A 20195-nucleotide genomic window follows, 5' to 3' on the forward strand; every position below is an offset into this window, starting at 1 on the left:
ACTACCTGGACTGTATATGAGGTGTTGCTCCTCCAACCTGAGTTTAGCTTCATCATGGCAGTAGAGAGGCCATGTATGGACATATCTGAATGGGAAGGGGAAGCAGAGTTGAAGTGGGTGGTTACTGGGAGATCCTGTCTGTTGTGGCGGATGGAGTGGAGGTGCTCGACGAAGCGGTCCCCCAATCTGCGTCGGGTTTCACCGATGTAGAGGAGGCCGCACTGGGAGCACTGGATGCAATAGATGACCCCAACAGACTCACAAGTGAAGTGTTGCCTCACCTGGAAGGACTGTTTGGCGCCCTGAATGGTGGCAAGAGAGGAGGTGTAGGGACAGGTGTAGCACTTATGCTTACAGGGATAAGTGCCGGGTGGGAGATCCGTGGGGATGGACGAGTGAATAAGGGAGTCACGGAGGGACCGATCCCTGCAGAAAGCGGAGGGGGGTGGAGAGGGAAAGATATGCTTAGTGGTGGGGTCCTGTTGAAGGTGGCAGAAGCTGCGGAGGATAATGTGCTGGATCTGGAGGCTGGTGGGGTGGTAGGTGAGGACAAGGGGAACTCTGTCCTTGTTGTGGTTGTGGGAGGATGGGGTGAGGGCCGAAGTGCGGGAAATGGAGGAGATGCAGGTGAGGGCATCATTGATGATGGTAGAAGGGAAACCACGATCCTTAAAGAAAGAGGACATTCGAGATGTCCTGGAATGGAAAGCCTCATCCTGGGAGCAGATGTGGCAGAGACAGAGGAACTGGGAATAGGGAATGGCATTTTTGCATGTGGCGGGGTGGGAAGAGGTATAGTCGAGGTAGTTATGAGAGTCAATGGGCTTGTAGAAGATGTCAGTGGCCAGTCTGTCTCCAGAAATGGAGACCGAGACATTGAGAAAGGGGAGAGAAGTGTCTGAGATAGACCAAGTGAATTTGAGGGCTGGGTGGAAGTTAGAAGTAAAGTTGATGAAATTGACAAGCTCAGCATGGGTGCAGGAAGCAGCACCAATGTAGTCGTCAGTGTACCGAAGGAAAAGTTGGGGAGCAGTACCAGAATAGGTTTGGAGCACAGACAGTTCCACATAACCAACGAAAAGGCAGGCATAGCTGGGTCCCATGCGAGTTCCCATAGCTACACCCTTAGTCTGAAGAAAGTGGGAAGAGCCAAAAGAGAAGTTGTTAAGTGTTAGAACCAGTTCCGCCAACCGGAGGAGGGTAGTGGTGGTGGGGAACTGGTGAGGTCTATTATCCAGGAAGTAGCGGAGGGCTTTGAGGCCTTCTTGATGGGGAATGGAGGTGTATAAGGATTGGACATCCATAGTAAAAATGAAGCAGTTGGAACCGGGGAACTGGAAGTTATTGAAGAGGTGGAGGGCATGGGATATATCCCGGATGTAGGTGTGGAGGGACTGAACTATGGGTGACAAAATGGAGTCCAGGTAGGCAGATACAAGTTCGGTGGGACAGGAGCAGGCAGAAACTATGGGTCTACCGAGACAGTCAGGCTTGTGTATCTTTGGGAGGAGGTAAAACCGAGCGGTACGGGCTGTGGGAATTATGAGTTTAGTGGCTAAGGATGGAAGGTATCCGGAGTTGATAAGGGTGATGATGGTGCGGGAGACAATGATTTGATGTTTTTTGGTGGGGTCCCGTTCCAGGGGTAAGTAAGAGGAGGTGTCAGAGAGCTGTCATTTGGCCTCAGTGAGGTAGAGGTCTGTCCGCCAGACTACTACGGCACCACCTTTGTCAGCGGGTTTGATGGTGAGGTTGGGATTAGTGCAGAGAGAGTGGAGGGCAGTGCGTTCAGAGGGAGTGAGGTTGGAACAGGAGAGAGGAGTGGTGATGTTGAGACAGTTGATGTCTCGGCGACAGTTGGAGATGAAAAGATCGAGTGCAGGTAGAAGGCCCAGGCGGGGTGTCCAGGAGGAGGAGAAGGGTTGAAGACAGGAGAAGGGGTCATCAGTAGGGGGAGGGGAATCCTTGCCAAAGAAGTAGGCTTGGAGACGTAGGCGACGGAAGAAGAGTTCAGTGTCATGGCGGGCACGGAACTCACTGAGGTGTGGACGGAGGGGGACAAAAGTGAGGCCCTTGCTAAGGACAGAATGTTCTGTCTCAGAGAGGGGAAGGTCAGAGGGGATAGTGAAGACACGGCAAGGGTTGGGGCTGGGGTCAGAGAAGGGTGAAGAGTGGGGGGTCAGAGAAGGGTGAAGAGTGGGAGATCTCAGGAGGGAGGGGGGTTGGGATGTTCAGGGAGAGCGAGGTTAGGGGAGGATGAGGAATCAAAGGAATGGAGGGGCGATGAGGGGTAGAGGGAAGGTTGGAAGTCTCGGAGAGGAAAGAGGGTAGTGGTGGAATAAGACGGGCGGTAGGACCCAGCGGCAGTAAGAGGGGTCCTGGTCTGGAGAGGGTCGGGACCTCGGTCTGAGCTGGATCCAGAGCTGGGGGTGGAGGAGACTGTATCCTGCAGGGCCCCAGAGCTGAGGTCGGAGTCGGAAGCGAGTGAGTCCATGGCTCGCCGGGGGCTGGTTCCCCTTTTCAGGAGGTGGTTGTTCCAGTCAGGGTCAGAATCAGAGGCGGTGGGTCTCCGGCCTGCCGAAGGCCTGAGGTGTCGAGATCCGAGGGGTCACGGTCCAGGCTGGAGCCGGTTGTCGTCGTGGGCTCCAGGCGGGCGAGCTTGTTGCCCTTCTTGGATGCGAGGAAGGAGAAGAAACGGCGGTTGGAAGCGTGAATCCGGCGGAGAATGAAATGTAGGAGAGGCCCAGGACAGACGGTGGAGAGCGATGCCTGGAGTGGTGGCACAGAGAGGGACAGGGCCCTCAGGTATCTTCGCATGGCAGCTGCGTGGCGCAGAGAATCCTGCAGGAGCAGCGGTCAATGAAAGGGAGGTACCTGGCATCCTCGCTGGGCCCGAACTGGGAGGCCTGGAACTGAAGCTGGAATTCCTGCGGTAACAGATGGCGGAGACACGTTCCCAGGAAGGAGACGTGGCTGTGGTAGCGGGTCTGAGTCAGGATATGCTCGAAGATGTGGCCTCCACTACTGCCATGATGAGGCTAAACTCGGATTGGAGGAGCAACCCCTCATATACTGTCTAGGTAGTCCCCAGCCCCTTGGTATGAACATAGAATTCTCCAACTTCCAGTAATTCCCTCCCCCTCCCTTCCTCTATCCCTATTTCACTCTGCCCCCTCCCCCAGCTGCCTATCACCTCCCTCATGGTTCTGCCTCCTTCTACTACCCATTGTGTTTTCCTGCCTATCTCCTCCCTGCTTCCCCTCCCCCACCCCTTTGTCTTTCAAATTACTGGTTTTTCAACTGAACCTACCAGCCTTCTTCCAACCCTCCCCCACCTTCTTTCTTCAGTCCTGATGAAGGGTTCCGGCCCGAAACGTCGACTCATCGTTTCTACTGATGCTGCCCGACCTGCTGAGTTCCTCCAGCGTGTTGTGAGTGTTGCTTTGATCCCAGCATCTGCAGATTAGTTTATGTTAGACTACGCTACTACTGGAATAGAATTAATTTGCCAGGCATTAAAATGCCATTAAATTCAGAAACATTTCAAAGGAATATTTATTTATTTACAGTTCAGCTCAATTAATTATGCAGTAACTACTTCAATTTAATTTTTAAAAAGTACATTTTTGTACATAATTGGTGGCATTACATGGAGTATGGCAAAGGAATATTAGTTTATTAACACAACTAATTAGTCATAACTATTTTAAAAACAAAAGTAATGGTTGTACATCATCAGTGGCATAACATGGATGTCACAACAGTGTAATGGAACCTGATGCTTATACATCTAATGAGCATTCCAACATATGTGATATAAGAGATGACTGATGAACCAGCCTGAGAAATGCAGCAATTCCTGCTCAGCAACACACACAAAATACTGGAGGAACTCAGCAGGTCAGGCAACCTCAATGGAAATGAATAAACAGTCAAAAAGAATCAACAGTGCTGATGAAGGGCCTCACCCCAAAATGTGCAATGTTCATTCATTTCTATAGATGCTGCCTGACCTGCTGAGTTCTGCCAGCATTTGTGAATATTACTGTGGAATTCCAGCAGAATCTCTTGTGTTTATGAAATTCTACTCAGCACCAGCATTGTATCTATCTGTCTGTAATTAATACCCCTTTATGTGAGCTTCAGTCAGATACTTGCATAATAATACCCAGGGTTATTGACCAGAAAGTGTAGCTGGAAGATAGTTCATTTACTGCTGTGGTTAAAAAAAACTCCATTGCTCGGTCATCGGCTTCGAGTGGCTGCAAGAGAGTCTGCAAGTCTAGGAAATCTTGAGCAACATAGACAAAGAATGCTGGTGGAACTTAAGTCAGGCAGCAATTACAGAGAGGAATAAATAGTCAACGGTTCATCTGAATGGAAAGGAAGAGAGCAGAATCCGGAATAATGTGAGGGTAAGGAGGGAGTACTGTCCAGCAGGGGAGAGTGGGGAAACTCCCCTCTGGTGAGCTGAAGTTTGGCAGATGGGGGAGGGGGATGGTGTATGAAGCTGGAAGGAGCGAAGTGGAATGGGAGAAGGCCTGAAGAAGAAGAAATCTGATAGGAGTATTGGTGCCAGACAGAAGTGATAGGGAGGAGAAGAGAAGAGGTGAGAGGGTAACCAGAATGGGGAATAAAAAAAAGAGAGAAGGGGGAGAGAGGACAAAATACTGGAAGTTAGAGAAGTCAATATTCATGTAATCAAATTGGAAGCTACTCAGACATAATAGGAGGTGTTGATCCTCTAAATGTGAGGGTCAATTCTCGTGGCAATAGAGGAGGCCATGCAGATAGTAGGTAACCCCCGACAGACTTGCAAGTGAAGTGTTGCCTTGCCTGGAAGGATTGTTTGGGACCTTAAGTGGTGGTGAGGGAGGAATGTGTGGAGGCAAGTGTAGCACTGTCCCACTGCAAGGATAATGCCAGGTGGGAAACAGGTAGATAAGAGAGTCACAAAGAGAAAGCGCGGGGAGAGTGGGATGGGGGGGGGGGGGGTAGGGAAAGATGTGCTTCCTGTGTAAATGGCAAAGTTACCGAAAATGATGTGCTGAGCAGTGCAACTCCAGGTGGATAAGCATTTGTTGAGGAAATATTGCAAACTAGCTATAACCACCAAAGGGGAATGTTTTTTGCCTGTTTAAACCATGACCTACAACAATGGGGATGTGGAACAGGAATGGGAAGCTATGACAAATTGCAAGGGGCAGTTATGTGACCTCTTGCCATTTGTCAATTGATAGAGACATGACAGAATAGTAGGGAAAGTAGTCTTTCAGGCACAGAATTCTGAAGTTTTTTTATGGTAGTATATGAATCTCAAGGTAGTATATCATATTTTAAATGATCATAGATAAACGTGACTTTCCTTGTTTGATTTGATTTGAAAACATAGAACATTGAACATAGAATAGTACAGTACAGGCCCTTCAGTCCACAATGTTGTGCCGACCCTCAAACCCTGCCTCCCATATAAGCCCCCACCTTAAATTCCTCCATATACCTGTCTAGTAGTCTCTTAAACTTCACTAGTGTATCTGCCTCCACCACTGACTCAAGCAGTGCATTCCACGCACCAACCACTCTCTGAGTAAAAAAAACCTTCCTCTAATATCCCCCTTGAACTTCCCACCCCTTACCTTAAAGCCATGTCCTCTTGTATTGAGCAGTGGTGCCCTGGGGAAGAGGCACTGGCTATCCACTCTGTCTATTCCTCTTATTATCTTCCACACCTCTAACATGTCTCCTCTCATCCTCCTTCCCTCTAAAGAGTAAAGCCCTAGCTCTAAATACAAATATTTAGGTATTTGTATTTTGTTCCTGCTCATATCTTTGTACAAAAGCTTTAAATCCACTGATATATTTCACTAATTTTTAAGTTTGCTGCATTTACAATATCTGAAAAGGAGGCTTCATATATTGAAAAGAAGAAAATCTTATTTAATTAAGTTGAAAGAATTTAAAGCACCATCTACCAACACAAAATAGAACAACCTTACTCATTCTTTTGCTTTATTTTCTTCCGTGCAATGTGACAAAGTTTCTTCAGTGCTACAACCACCAGCACTGAAACCATGAGTAACACGGACAACAGTAAGAGCATCACGTCGACACAATAGTAAGTGTACCAGGGGAGCCAGTAGGATTCAGAGTGCAAATGCCCTGCGCCTTTGTGTCGGGCAACATACTCAATCCAGAAAATGGCTCGCTCCATTGGCGACTCTGGTTGGTCCCGGTGGAGGGCAGAGAGTTTCTTCATATTGTCCCGGTAAAATGTGCCATTTATCACCTCATTAAGTACCTTCAACAGATCTGTTGAATGCATGGTTGCAACATTAAGCACCTTTGCTGCACCTCGGGATTCCAGTCGAAGTAAATTGTCAAACTGGTCAAAAATAAGAGGCATGCCAATCACTGGTACCCCGTGGTAGATGGCCTCGTAAATGCCATTGGTACCACAATGAGAAATGAAGACTCGTGTGTTGGGGTGTCCCAGAAGGTCGTTCTGAGGGATCCATTTTGTCAGTAGTGTATTATTACCTATATTGGGAGGGATTTCCCCATCATATCTCCAAATAACCTTCTGGGGTACTTGAGCAAACGCCTCAGCTATTTCCATTGCAATCTGCTTTGGCAAGGAATGGATAACAGATCCTAACGACATCACAATAATTCCATGCTTTCCTGAGCTTTGAACAAACTCTTCAAACTCTGCTGCTAGTGGTTGGGCTGGTTTACACTGGAAGCCTCCAATGTACACAATATTTGGCATGGTGGGTCTTGGGAATTCAAATACAAAATCAACTCTAAACAGCCACACATCAGCCCTCATCAGAATTTTCTTGATATCTGTGTCTGGTCCCAAATATCGATGACAGAGCTCATTGTAGCTGGGATAAATGGCAAGTTCGAAAAGGGATAGATGGATTAGATGTTGGATGAGGTTCTGTGCTCTTTGAAGAAAGGACATTTTGTCTGTCAGGTATGAGCCAGAGACTGGGACATAAGAAGTGGGGGATGGGGCAAAGAAGAAGTGAGCTTCACCAGACTCTAACCATCGAACATTATGCACCAAGGGAAGTTTTAAATAATAAGCAAGCATTGATCCAGCAACCAAAAAAGGGTCTGTAAGCACCAGGTCAAAGTTTGCCTTTTCAAGTTGGCTTAGCAATGTTTTGTTTTGGAAAATTTCACTAATAAACAAATGAAACACCTTCTGACAGTTCTGTATAAATCGTAGAAGTTCATTTTGTAACTCAATATTGTCTCTGAAGCTCCACCCATCCTGCCCAAGCTGCAGTGCTTTTTGAAGAATTATTCCAACCTTATCTATGTTTTCAATGTTCTTCAGTGGAACTGCAATAGATTGATATAGATTGGGCCTTTCTGTGATGTACCAACTTTTCTCAAGATAAAGTACCGTGAAGTTGTGTCCACGAGGTTTCAGTTCCTCCAAGAGAATTCTCATATTTATCCAATGACTTCCATCAACAGGTACAACTAATATATTAGCTGACTGAGTGATGGGACAATGCAAACTGATGATAATACCAAAGGCAAATGGGACAAGTGCTCGGCTTTTCCATCCAGAACCTTCCATATTAAGAAGAATATCCAAAACCTGTTCAAGAATGGAAAGGAAATACTGTTAGCAAAACATCAGTTTGTTATTCAATAATTATAGTGCTTTATCTGGACACCATAACCAAGTTAGTCCTGTGGTTAGATTGAGTTAAGGTAAGTATTCTTATGCCATGGAAGTGGTGTTGTGAACCCTTTGGATCAGCGTGTGGCCCCAAGCCTGTACACTCTACTTCACCTGAATATCAATAATTTACCGAATACTGGTCTCTTTTACGTGTAAATTTCTCCCTGAAGATTTTTTGTTCTGTTTATTGATAACTGCAGGTTTCTTTTGCAACTTTGTGCTACTTAAGTTAAATGCACTGATTACTCATTGTTCATTCTTGATGTTCGTTCTGAGTGGCCTGTGTATCTTGGTTGATTCTTCTGTGCCTGGGTTTGCACGCCTGAGTTCATTGTTACAAGTAAATTACATTCCTTGATTGTCAGCTGCAAATCCAACACATCTTGAAGGACACAAGAGATTCTGCAGATGCTGGAAAACCAAAGCAACACACACAAAATGCTGGGTGAACTCAGCAGTTCAGGTGCATCTATGGCAACGAATAAACAGTGGATGTTTCTGGCTGAGACCCTTCGTGGGAAGGGGGAGGATGCCAGAATAAAAAGGCAGAGGAAGGGGAAGGAGGATGGGTAGTAAGTGATAGGTGTAGCCAGGTGTGTAGGAAAGAAAGGAATCTGATTGGAGAGGAGAATGGACCATAGGAGAAAGGGAAGGAGGAGGGACCCTGGGGTGGGGGTGTTGATAGGCAGGTGAGAAGATGTAAGAAGCCAGAGTGTCGAATAGAAGAAGAGGTGAGTGGTTGGGGAAATCATAGATACTCATGCCATCAGTTTGAGGGCTACCCTGATGGAATATAAGTTGTTGCTCCTCTACGCTTAGGGTGGACTCATCTTGGCACAAGAGGAGGCTAAGGACCGTTGCATCAGAACGGAATGGTAATTGGAAATGAAATGCTTGGCTACTGGGAAGTTACAAGGTATATAGAGATGTGTCAAGGAGTAGGAAATCCCAGCAACAATGTGCATCAAATCCCAGCACCAACTAATTTCAGTTGGTTTTAATGGAGTTAAATCCAGTAATCGGAGAATGTTGCATAACGATTACATTAGAATGTTGCATAACCATTTTCTTAAATCATAAAAGATAACACCTGCCTTTATAAAATATAGGACTGAGATTTGTATTGGTTTTGTGTATATGTTACATTCAACAATGAATTATCAAATATTAGGCAAAAACTGATTGGTAAATGTTGCAGTTCCATTTTGAACTTCTGGTTCTTTTGGGAGCCAGCATGGATTCTATGGGCCACTTCTGACTAATAATCGAACTTCTCTTCCCTGTTCCATGGACAGAGAAGTCCTTAAGTTGATGAAAGAGTTCCTCCCACAATTTCTTATTCCATCTATGAAGGAGAAAGTTGCTTGAGCACGTTGAGCTAGTGCTGAGGAATCTGCCTGTTGGATTTATGCCAACTTAGACCTACAATGGAAGATCAACTTTGTTTACAATGGAGGAGAATGGCTCCAGAAGAAATCAGTTTACTTTTTATCATACACTTAATTTCAAATGTTTAAAGGTTTTACATACTTCTTCATGATTGCTTCTATAAGGTAATCCAACATCTTAACACACATGAATTTGATGTGGATAACTCTCTCTGCCTCTGATTTGTTAATTGCCTTTTACATATATTAGTGGCATTTTACAGTATGGTCAGTTTAGTTTTATTTATTTAAGAGCTACAGTGTGGAATAGACCCTTATAGCCCCTTGAGCCACACCACCTGCAGCCTTCAATTCAAACCTAGCTTAATCATGGGATAATTTACAATAACTAATTAATCTATTAAACAGTGTGACTTTGGAATGTTGGGGGAAACCAGAGGATACGGAGGAATCCCAACCGTTCCATGGTGGGGGGGGGAGGGGTGGTTGGGTACACACAAATTCCTTAGAGAGGACTCTGAGATTGTACTCCTACCTCCAATGGCCAGGGCTGCAATAGTGTTGTGCTCACTGCAATGCCATTGATTATTTATCTGCACTTTGTTGGGACGTGGGAAGCAATTGACACACCCAGAAGACCACCTTGTGGTCGAAGGGAGAATGTTTATACTACACAGAAAACATCCCCCCCCCGCCCCATTACATTTGGTGTTCCAGTTTCCTCAGAGATCTGTGGTAGTTTGATTGTCCACTGTAAATTACCTTGGCGATGGACAAGTGGGATGGATGGGTTGGGAGACAAAATGTATGACAGAACAATGGGGAGATAAGGAAAGGAGCAAATGGGACTCCTGTTGTTTTCTTTTGGGAGCCAGCATGGACTGTATGGGTCAAGCAACCAGACCAGAAGCCGACAGTAACTCAAATAACCTCGCACCACAACAGTGGTGTGCAGAGGAGCATCTCTGAGTACACAACGCGGCAAATCTTGAAGCGGATGGGCTACAGCAGCAGAAGACCACGAACATCAGGAGGTACTTAATAAAGTGGCCACTGACTGCATGTTTACTCTTTTAGTTTGCACAGTTTTAATTACACGTGATCTGGTAAACTGTACTTTTACTGTACATTTGGAGACACTGGCCCTGGCCAAATCTTTTGGATTTATGTTCATCCAAGCTTCCTGCTTTTTCGCCGTCTGATAGGTCCAACAACCAGTTTCTCTGTCACATTTGTAACCAGTAAAAACATCTTTACACCAGTAGATAATTGTGAGTTTTAATTTACTGGTGTTTTAACTCTCCCAACTCTCTCTAAACCCCGGAGAAGGAAACTAAATTCCTATTGTTTGCGGTCTATCCGTGTCTGCATCTTTTACAACGTTGGATTCTGTAAACGGAACATCACCGCTCACCGGGAAAATTAACAATCATCTCAAACATTATTTTCAGTTTTGAACAGTTATAATAACTTATCCATTCCCCCCCCCCCCCGGTATTAAGCGAAGGAGAGAATGAGAAGGAGTCAAATACTCCTTTCCCCGATACTCCTTTTAAATACGTTCACAGCGCGAACTAGGCGCGTAGCTTCAGACCAGATATTAATTGCGTCTGTAAGATTACTTGTAATTTAAAATTTCTGTACTTTTTTGTCAACAAAATGTAACTTTTCACTTACTTTTCAAACCAATATTGAGCGTCCGAGAAAGTCTTGGCCCGGAGAGAGAGAGATCAAGGAGGACGCAGCGAAGTTCAAGACTGAAGAAAGCTCACACTGGCCGAATATTACAGGATCATTAGAAACCGGTTGTAAAGATATCTAAACTGCCCAGTCGTGGTTGATTTCGTTCAGAGCCACCTCTTTTGTAGGGCGTGCATTCGCGCCGGGTAGGCGCTGCCGATCAGCAATTGTTCTCTGGAAAGTTGCTGGCGACACACCTTCCAAACTGCCGTAGTCCATGCCGAATCATTTCAGAGGGTAAAAAGCGTATTGCTGTGTCTTTGGAGGGGCACATATAAGCACGGGGGATATCCATCACCGAAGGGATTCCTTCATTAAAGAGGTTCTTCAGGACGTGCAACCCCAGCTGACCTCTCTCCCTAATACCCTCTCTTCCTAATGCACTCTCTTCCCTTGTGCTCCGTTCCGCACCTCCTGCCAAGAAAGATCCATTGTTTCCCAGAAATCGGATCCTGCTAAGCTCTCTCGAATGTTCCATGACACCCAACTGGACTGAATGTTATAGCACATCACCAAGACAAACCCTAACTGGCTGGCACAACATTCATACGCTGAGCAAATGGCTCCTTATCTCCGCCACATCCAAAACTCTAGTCTATGGAGGTTAACATAACACACTGTGTTTGCAGAAAAGCTGCTAAAAACGTAAAAGCATAGCAGTGGAAATACCATAAAACAGGTCCTTAACCAGAGTGTTACATAGAATAAGATCTGTTGTCATTTAGATGATCCCCAAGACCTGCCAATTAAATAAAGTGCAAAGTCTTTTTGCCCTCCTGCAGGTTAAAAACTGAAGATAAATACTTCTTGAGGACCTCACCCATCTGTCATGGTCCGGTCCGTGAAGTCTGCATTCTGGTTCACTGTCCGGTCCATTAACCCTTGTTCCAGGTTCTTCTGTTTACACCGTTTCTGTTGAGCACTCTAATTGAGTCACATGATTCTACTTTGGGCAGACTCATAAATACCCCCAGAGACCAGAGCTTAGTTGCTGGATTGTTCCTGTTCGAATCCCTTCCCTTTCTTCTGTTGCCCTGCCCTGCCCGAATCCTTGCCTTGCTTGTGACCCTCGCTTGCACCTTGTCAGTCCCCCTTGGAGCAACCTGCTGATGGAAGGTTAGTGAAACCATTTGTGATCTTTAGGTCTGGTTGGAGGACCATTGCTTCATGGAGCCTTGTTGCCACTTGTTGGAGTAATCTTTGTGGTACGGATTTGGCTGTTTCTTGGGCCAGCTGAGTGGCTGTTAGCCACTCTGAGCTAGGTAGGGATCCGGCTGTTTCCGTAGCCAGCTCAGGTTTCTGGCCGAATTGAGACTTGGAGCTTCCCCGGAGCAGAGATGGAACTGTCTGTTGTTCTTTGGTATTTGTCTCTTCTTGTCTCTTCCTGTCCTCGCCTCCGTGGGATAAGTCAGGCCGTTTTGCAGTTGCCCTGCGGGGGGATCTGCCTTGTCTTGTCCTTGCCTCCGTGGGGCAAGTCAGGCCGTTTTGCCGTTGCCCTGCGGGGGGACGTGTCTTGTCTTTGCCTCCGTTGGGTAAGTCTGGCTGTTCTGCCATTACCCAACAGGTGGACCTGTTCCACTTTGGTGTGGAGAGGTTGAGTCCCGGCTTGTCTTAGGATAAGTCCCGGCCCTATGTCTATATTCTATCCTGTCTCATGTTAGTGTCGTGTTAAAGATGAGTCTCAGCTTGTCGAAGGATAAGTCCCGGCTCTATGTTGATGTTCGGTTCCCAGTCTGTCTCTGAGCTCCAGGAACGCCAGCCTCGAGGATCCCGCAGCCAAGCTCCAAGAATGCCAGCCTCGAGGATCCCGCAGCCAAGCTCAAGATCCAAGTCTCCGGCCTGCAGCCAAGTCAAGTCCTTGCCTGGTTCTGGGGTTCAAGCCCAAGGCAAGATCTAGGTTCTGGGTCCTTGTCCAGTCTCGGACTCCGAGTCCAAGCCTTGTCTTGTGTCCAAGCTCAGGCCTCTAGACCCCAGCCATGTCCTGTCCTGAAGCCATGTCATGTCCTTGCCTGGTTCTGGGCTCCAAGCCCAAGGCAAGACCCAGGTTCTGGGTCCTTGTCCAGTCTCGGACTCGGAGTCGAAGCCTTGCCTCCTAGTCCATGGTTTCTAGTCCTCGTCCTGCTTTCCCTAGCCCAAGTCTGTGTTCTTGTCCCTGCTCCTGGTCTGAGTCCTGTCACATCCCTACTCTAGTCATGTCCTGTTCCTTGTGCTTCAGTGTCTGTGTCTCACATTTGTGTCTATTCCCAGCATTCCCTTGTGACACCATCTTCTGTGATTCGCTACAAAGATGGCCACTTTGGTCTTTGAGGAACCCTAATTTCTTTCTAGTTACTCTTTTCCCTTAATACCATTATAAAACACTTGGATTTTCATTAATCTTCTCTGCTGCATCTATCCCATGCTCCCTTTGTTTTTTGCCTTCCTCACTCCCATCTTGAGAAGCCCCACACTCCTTCCAAGAATCACTTGATCCCAGTTGCCTGAACCTGAAAAATATCTCCTTCTTCATTCTGAGCACAACCTCAATACCACACAGTTAAGTTTAATTTCATACAGCTCCCCAAAGCAGAGCACAACTTTTTTTCTGTATTAAAGACCCTGCCCTCAGTGACAACTTTACATGGTACACCTGCACACCTGCTTGTATATCGAAATCTTCATTGCCTAATAATGTGGCAGCAACTCAATGCATAAAAGCATGCAGACATGGTCAAAAGGTTCAGTTGTTGTTCAGATCAAACACCAGAATGGCGAAGAAAAGTGATCAAAATAACCCTAACCATGGAGTGATTTTTGGTGCCAGATGGGGTGGTTTGAATATCTCACAAACTGCTGATCTACTGGAATGTTCACACACAAGTCTCTAGACAATGGTGTGCAAAAATGAAAATAACATCTCTTGTTAATGACGCAGACACGAGGAATATCTGCAGGTGCTGGAATTTCAAGCAACACACATAAAAGTTGCAGGTGAACGCAGCAGGCCAGGCAGCATCTCTAGGAAGAGGTACAGTCGACGTTTCAGGCCGAGACCCTTCATCAGGACTAACTGAAGGAAGAGCTAGTAAGAGATTTGAAAATAGGAGGGGGAGGGGGAAATCAGAAATGATAGTAGAAGACAGGAGGGGGAGGGATAGAGCCAAGAGCTGGACAGTTGATTGGCAAAAGGGATATGAGAGGATCATGGGACAGGAGGCCTAGGGAGAGAGCAAAGTGGGCGGGGGAGGCCCAGAGGATGGACAAGGGGTATGGTGAGAGGGACAGAGGAAGAAAAAGGAGAGAGAGAAAAAAAAGAATGTGTGTATATAAATAAATAATGGATGGGGTACGAGGGAGAGGTGGGGCATTAGCGGAAGTTAGAGAAGTCAATGTTCATGCCATCAGGTTGGAGGCTACCCAGATGGTATATAAGATGTTGTTCCTCCAACCTGAGTGTGGTTTCATCTTTACAGTTCAGGAGGCCGTGGATAGACATATCAGAATGGGAATGGGACGTGGAATTAAAGTGTGTAGCCACTGGGAGATCCTGCTTTCTCTGGCGGACAGCGTAGGTGTTCAGCAAAACGATCTCCCAGTCTGCGTTGGGTCTCGCCAAGATATAGAAGGCCACATCAGGAGCACCGGATGCAGTATATCACCCCAGCCGACTCACAGGTGAAGTGTCACCTCACCTGGAAGGACTGTCTGGGGCCCTGAATGGTGGTAAGGGAGGAAGTGTAAGGGCATGTGTAGCACTTGTTCCACTTACAAGGATCAGTGCCAGGAGGGAGATCGGTGGGGAGGGATGGGAGGGGAACAAATGGACAAGGGAGTCACATAGGGAGCGATCCCTGCGGAAAGCAGAGAGAGGTGGGGAGGGAAAGATGTGCTTAATGGTGGGATCCCGTTGGAGGTGGCGGAGGTTACGGAGAATTATATGTTGGAACCAGAGGCTGGTGGGGTGGTAGGTGAGGACAAGGGGAACCCTATTCCTAGTGGGGTGGTGGGAGGGTGGAGTGAGAGCAGATGTGCATGAAATGGGGGAGATGCGTTTGAGAGCAGAGTTGATGGAGGAAGGGAAGCCCCTTTCTTTAAAAAAGCAGGAAATCTCCCTTGTCCTGGAATGAAAAGTCTCATCCTGAGAGCAGATATGGCAGAGACTGAGGAATTGTGAGAAGGGGATGGCATTTTTGCAAGAGACAGGGTGAGTAGAGGAATAGTCCAGATAGCTGTGAGAGTCAGTAGGCTTATAGTAGACATCAGTAGATAAGCTGTCTCCAGAGATAGACAGAAAGATCCAGAAAGGGGAGGGAGGTGTCGGGAATGGACCAGGTAAACTTGAGGGCAGGGTGAAAGATGGAGGCAAAGTTAATGAAGTCAACGAGCTTAGCATGCGTGCAGGAAGCAGCGCCAATGCAGTGGTCAATGTAGCGAAGGAAAAGTGGGGGACAGATAGCAGAATAGGTTTGGAACATAGATTGTTCCATGAAGCCAACAAAAAGACAGGCATAGCTGGGACCCATATGGGTGCCCATGGCTACACCTTTAGTTTGGAGGAAGTGGGAGAAGCCAAAGGAGAAATTATTAAGAGTAAGGACTAATTCCGCTAGATGGAGTAGAGGCTAAAGGAGAAATTATTAAGAGTAAGGACTAATTCTGCTAGACAGAGCAGCTCCGTCTATCGGAATTAGTCCTTACTCTTAATAATTTCTCCTTTGGCTCCTCCCACTTCCTCCAAACTAACGGTGTAGCCATGGGCACCCGTATGGGTCCTAGCTATGCCTGCCTTTTTGTTGGCTTTGTCCCATTCCCATTCTGATACGTCTATCCACGGCCTCCTCTACTGTACAGATGGAACCACACTCAGGTTAGAGGAACAACACCTCATATTCCGTCTGGGCAGCCTCCAACCTGATGGCATGAACATTGACTTCTCTAACTTCTGCTAATGCCTCACCTCCCCCTCATACCCCATCCATTATTTATTTATATACACACATTCTTTTTCTCTCTCTCTGCTTTTTCTCCCTCTGTCCCTCTGACTATACCCCTTGCCCATCCTCTGGGCTTCCCCCCCCCTTTTCTTTCTCCCTAGGCTTCCTGTCCCATGATCCTCCCATATCCCTTTTGCCAGTCAACTGTCTAGCTCTTGGCTCCATCCCTCCCCCTCCTGTCTTCTCCTATCATTTCGGATCTCCCCCTCTCCCTCCCACTTTCAAATCTCTTTCTAGCTCTTTCAGTTCGTCCTGATGAAGGGTCTCGGCCTGAAAGGTCGACTGTACCTCTTCCTAGAGATGCTGCCTGGCCTGCTGCGTTCACCACCAACTTTTATGTGTGTCTTGTTAATGAGTGAGGTTAGTGGTGAATAGCCAGACTGGTTCAAGCTGACAGGAGGGAGACAAAAACTCAAATAACCATGCATTACAGTGTTGTGCAGAAAATTCCTTGAGACTCACTCTTGTCCTCCTTCATGGGTCGTCATGGGAACTAGTTGATGACCTCAATGTCAACAGTGCTGTTCTGATTAGGTAGATCCTGAAAGTGTTTCTTTCATCGAGAATTAATGGCATCATTGTCCTTTAGTAGCCTTTGCCCATCTTTGGAGCAAAGGGGGTTTAGGCCACAATGGTTTGTACCATACAAGTGGCAAAAAAGAAACCCCTGATACCACCAGAGACAACTATCTGCTGTATTTTTCGGGACATCTCTGTTCACCACTGATTCTTTATTTCCCTTGCTCTACTCTGGAATATAGCTTTAGCTTTGGAGTGAGCTTGTCATTTTGCCTTGCAGTTGATATCCTTCTGCCAGACACAGAAAGCTTTCCTTCTGTTGTTGATTAGCCTTCGTATTTCATTGACATTTCCATCAAACCAATCTTTGTTTTTCCTGGTCTTGTATCCAACAATGTTTTTGCAAGTACAGTATCATGGATGGATGGCTTGCAAGAAATTGAGGAACAACAAGGCCTCTGGGCCTGAGACTTTTGACAGGAATCCTCAAGAAAGGTGGCACAGAACTTTTAAATCATATTCATGACCTGCTTGTCAAGATCTGGGACCAGGAGTAGATTCCAGCTGAACTCAGACACCATGACAGTCACCCTCTTCAAAAAGGGTGACAAATCTGCCTACAGAAATTATAGAGGGATCTCCTTCCTCTCTACAACAGGAAAGGTACACACCCAAATTTTAAGTAACCAGCTTTCACCTCTGACAGAAGATCTCTTGCTTGGTTCTCAGTGGTTTCCTTCCAGACAGAGGAACATCTGATATGATTTTTATAGCACCTCAATTGCAGGAGAAAGCCCAGGAACAAAGTGTCCCACTTTATATGGCCTTCACAGACCTTACAAAAGCATTTGCCACTGTAAATCTTCCTGCCCTTCAGCAGGCACTGTCTAAAATCTGGTGCTCAGAGAAATACCTCAAGATCCTGCAGCTCTTACGCAATGATATGAGTGAAACAGTCATCAGCAACAGCAGCTCTGAAACAGCATCTTTTAAGGTTGAGGCTGGGATCAAACAGGGGTGTTTCATTGCCTCAACTGTTTGCCATTTTTATTGCAGCCATTCGTCACCTCACAGGCCAAGACCTCCCACATGGAGTCCAGATTCTCTATGGGACAAAGGGAGGTGGGGTGCACTTTAACCTTAACAGGTTCAAAGCAAAGAACAAGGTGTCAACTACTTCCATCATGGAAATCCAATCTGCACTACATAATGAATGTTTTATTGCCGGAGCATACAATCTCCTGGGACTTGATCTAAACATCGTGAAAACCCAAGTCCTGCACCAGCCTGCTCCAGATCTAGCTCCTAAACCTCCAACCATCTACGTTGATAACAGCCCTCTGGAGAACACTGATCATTTCCCATATCTTGGCAACCTTCCTTCTTCAAGAGCTGACATTGACCTCGAATTAAATGCAGAATAAGCTGTGCAAGGGGAGCTTTTGCCAGGCTGAGAAATAGGGTCTTGAAGATTGGTGTATCAAGACCAGTACTAAATTTCTGTTCTCCAAAGCTATAGGCCTCCCCTCCTTGCTATATGGAGCGGAGTCATGGACAACATACCGCAGGCACACAAAACCCCTAAAAACTTACCAACAATGATGCCTCTGAAAGATTCTGAGAGTTAGCTGGAAGAACAGGCATACTAACTCCAGCATCCTGGAGGAAGCTAACATTAACTCCATAGCCACAATTGTGACTCAAAACCAATTGCAATGGGTCAGTCACATCATGCCTCACTCCAGCCTACCTAAACAACAGCTGTTCAGCCAACTCAAGGGTGCAAAGTGCACTCCTAGAAGGCATTTGAAGCAGTTCAAGGACAACATCAAGACCCACCTGAGGAAGTGCCACATCAACCTGAATGGATAGGAGAAATTTTCACAGGCTTGGAAAAGCTGGAGAAGGACTGTCTATAAGGGGACTGCACAGCTCAGAGAATGCCTCTACCAAGCTGCTGAGACTAAGTGGCTTCAACGTAGAGAGACTGGGAAAGGCTCAATCAGCTACAGCCACCACCACTTCAATGACCTACACCTGCTAACACTGCAACAGGGCTGGTGGATCACAGATCGGCCTCTTCAGTCATCTGAAAACCCACAAGGGACCAGAGCCACCAGCATGAGAAGAATCATACTCAACTATGAGTGATCGCTGATGATGATGTGCAGAAGAGCATCTCTAAGTACACAGCACATTGAGCCTTGAACTGGATGGGGTACAGCAGCAGATGACCATGAACATGCACTCAGTGGCCACTTTATTAGGTGTAGGAGGTAATTAATCAAGTGGCTACTAAGTGCTTATAAATGCCAATTGTCGGTGCATTGTATTCAAGCACAAAACAACGCAGTGATAAAAAAAAATTGATTAGGTGTCACACAGCCAAAAGCTCCAGACAGATCACATTTTAGGCCATCACAATTTGGAATGAATACAAAAGCCTTCAAGAGGTGATAGGGTAAAATATGAGGACAATTTGCATTGTCTAGGCCTGAATTCAATTGAATCTTGACATTACAATAGAGTAGAGATACAACATTAATACAAATGTGAGGCGGGGTGAATAGATCAAGTGGAAGCATTTTGCACATCACAAACTCAGGATATTTGGAACTCTCTCCACAAAAGTTGCTTAGAGCATTAATTGATTGATGAGGATTGGTAGATTTTTGAGCAAGTATGTAAAGGTTAATACATTCAGTACATTGATGGCATCTGAATGAAACAACAGGCTTGAGGGACTGTGTGGCTCATTCCTTGTGAATCGTATGGAAGTTGCTCCCCATATTTCTGCAGATGATATATGTATATTCAATATCTGTAAAGTGAAAACTATCTAGTTATCCTGTATGCTGCTTGTGATTCATGCAAACAGCATCAAAGATGCCCTTGACATTGAAATTCGATCTATGTTGCATCAGCAAATATATTTTAGACCAAACTAGTGCTAGAATAGAATTAATTTGCCAGGCATGAAATTGCCATTAGAGTCAGAAACATTTCAAGAGAATATTTCTTTATTTACAGTTCAGATCAATTAATTATGCAGTAACTGTTTTAATAAATAAGTACATTTTTGTACATAATCGTGTCATTACATGGAGGTCACAACAGAAAATGGAGCCTGATGCTTATGCATCTAAGAAACATTTCAAACATATGTGATGTAAGAAGTTACTTAAACTTAAGAAGTTACCCGTTTGTGAGATGCAGCAATTCCTACTCAGCAACACACACAAAACACTGGACAAATTCAGCAGGTCAGGCAGCATCAATGGAAATGAATAAACAGTCAAAAAGAATCAACAGTGCTGATGAAGGGCCTCATCCCAAAATGTGTAATGTTCACTCATTACTATAGATGATGTCTGACCTGTTGAGTTCTGCCAGTATTTGTGAATATTACTGTGGATTTCCAGCAGAATCTCTTGTGTTAATGAACTCCTACTCAGCAGCAGCATTGAATCTGTCTGTCATATTTTTGTATGAAAGCTTTAAATCCACTAATATATTTCACTAATTTTAAAGAGGTTTGCTACATTTACAATATCTGAAAAGGAGGCTTCATGTATTGAAAAGAAGAAAATCTTATTTAATTAAGTTGAAAGAATTTAAAGCACCATCTTCCAACACAGAATAGAGCAACCTTACTCATTATTTTGCTTTATTTTCTTCCCTGTAATGTGACAAAATTTCTTCAGTGCTACAACCACCAGCACTGTGATCATGAATAACATGGACAACAGAAAAACCATCACATCCACACAATAGTAAGTGTACCAGGGCAGCCGGTAGGATTCAGAGTGTAAATGCCCTGCTCCTTTGTGTCGGGCAACATACTCAGTCCAGAAAATGACTCTCTCCATT

The 20195-nt window shown here is 45.7% G+C and overlaps 1 protein-coding gene across 1 annotated transcript; it reads right to left on the reverse strand.

The window, feature by feature from the left end:
- Positions 1-5992: 5992 nt before the first annotated feature.
- Positions 5993-10860, reverse strand: LOC134355720 (UDP-glucuronosyltransferase 2C1-like). Its single transcript, XM_063066053.1, has 2 exons — positions 10771-10860; positions 5993-7618 (listed from the first exon to the last, which is right to left on the reverse strand). Exon 2 carries the CDS (start codon positions 7595-7597, stop codon positions 5993-5995), a length of 1605 nt encoding a protein of 534 aa, XP_062922123.1. The 5' UTR covers positions 7598-7618; positions 10771-10860.
- Positions 10861-20195: the final 9335 nt, after the last annotated feature.

This window comes from Mobula hypostoma, chromosome 13 (assembly GCF_963921235.1).
Source record: "Mobula hypostoma chromosome 13, sMobHyp1.1, whole genome shotgun sequence".
In the NCBI taxonomy this organism is placed as follows: domain Eukaryota; kingdom Metazoa; phylum Chordata; class Chondrichthyes; order Myliobatiformes; family Myliobatidae; genus Mobula; species Mobula hypostoma.

Excerpts from the sequence above, each read along its gene's own strand:
- LOC134355720 (XM_063066053.1), bottom strand. The coding sequence starts at position 7,597 with ATGGAAGGTTCTGGATGGAAAAGCCGAGCACTTGTCCCATTTGCCTTT.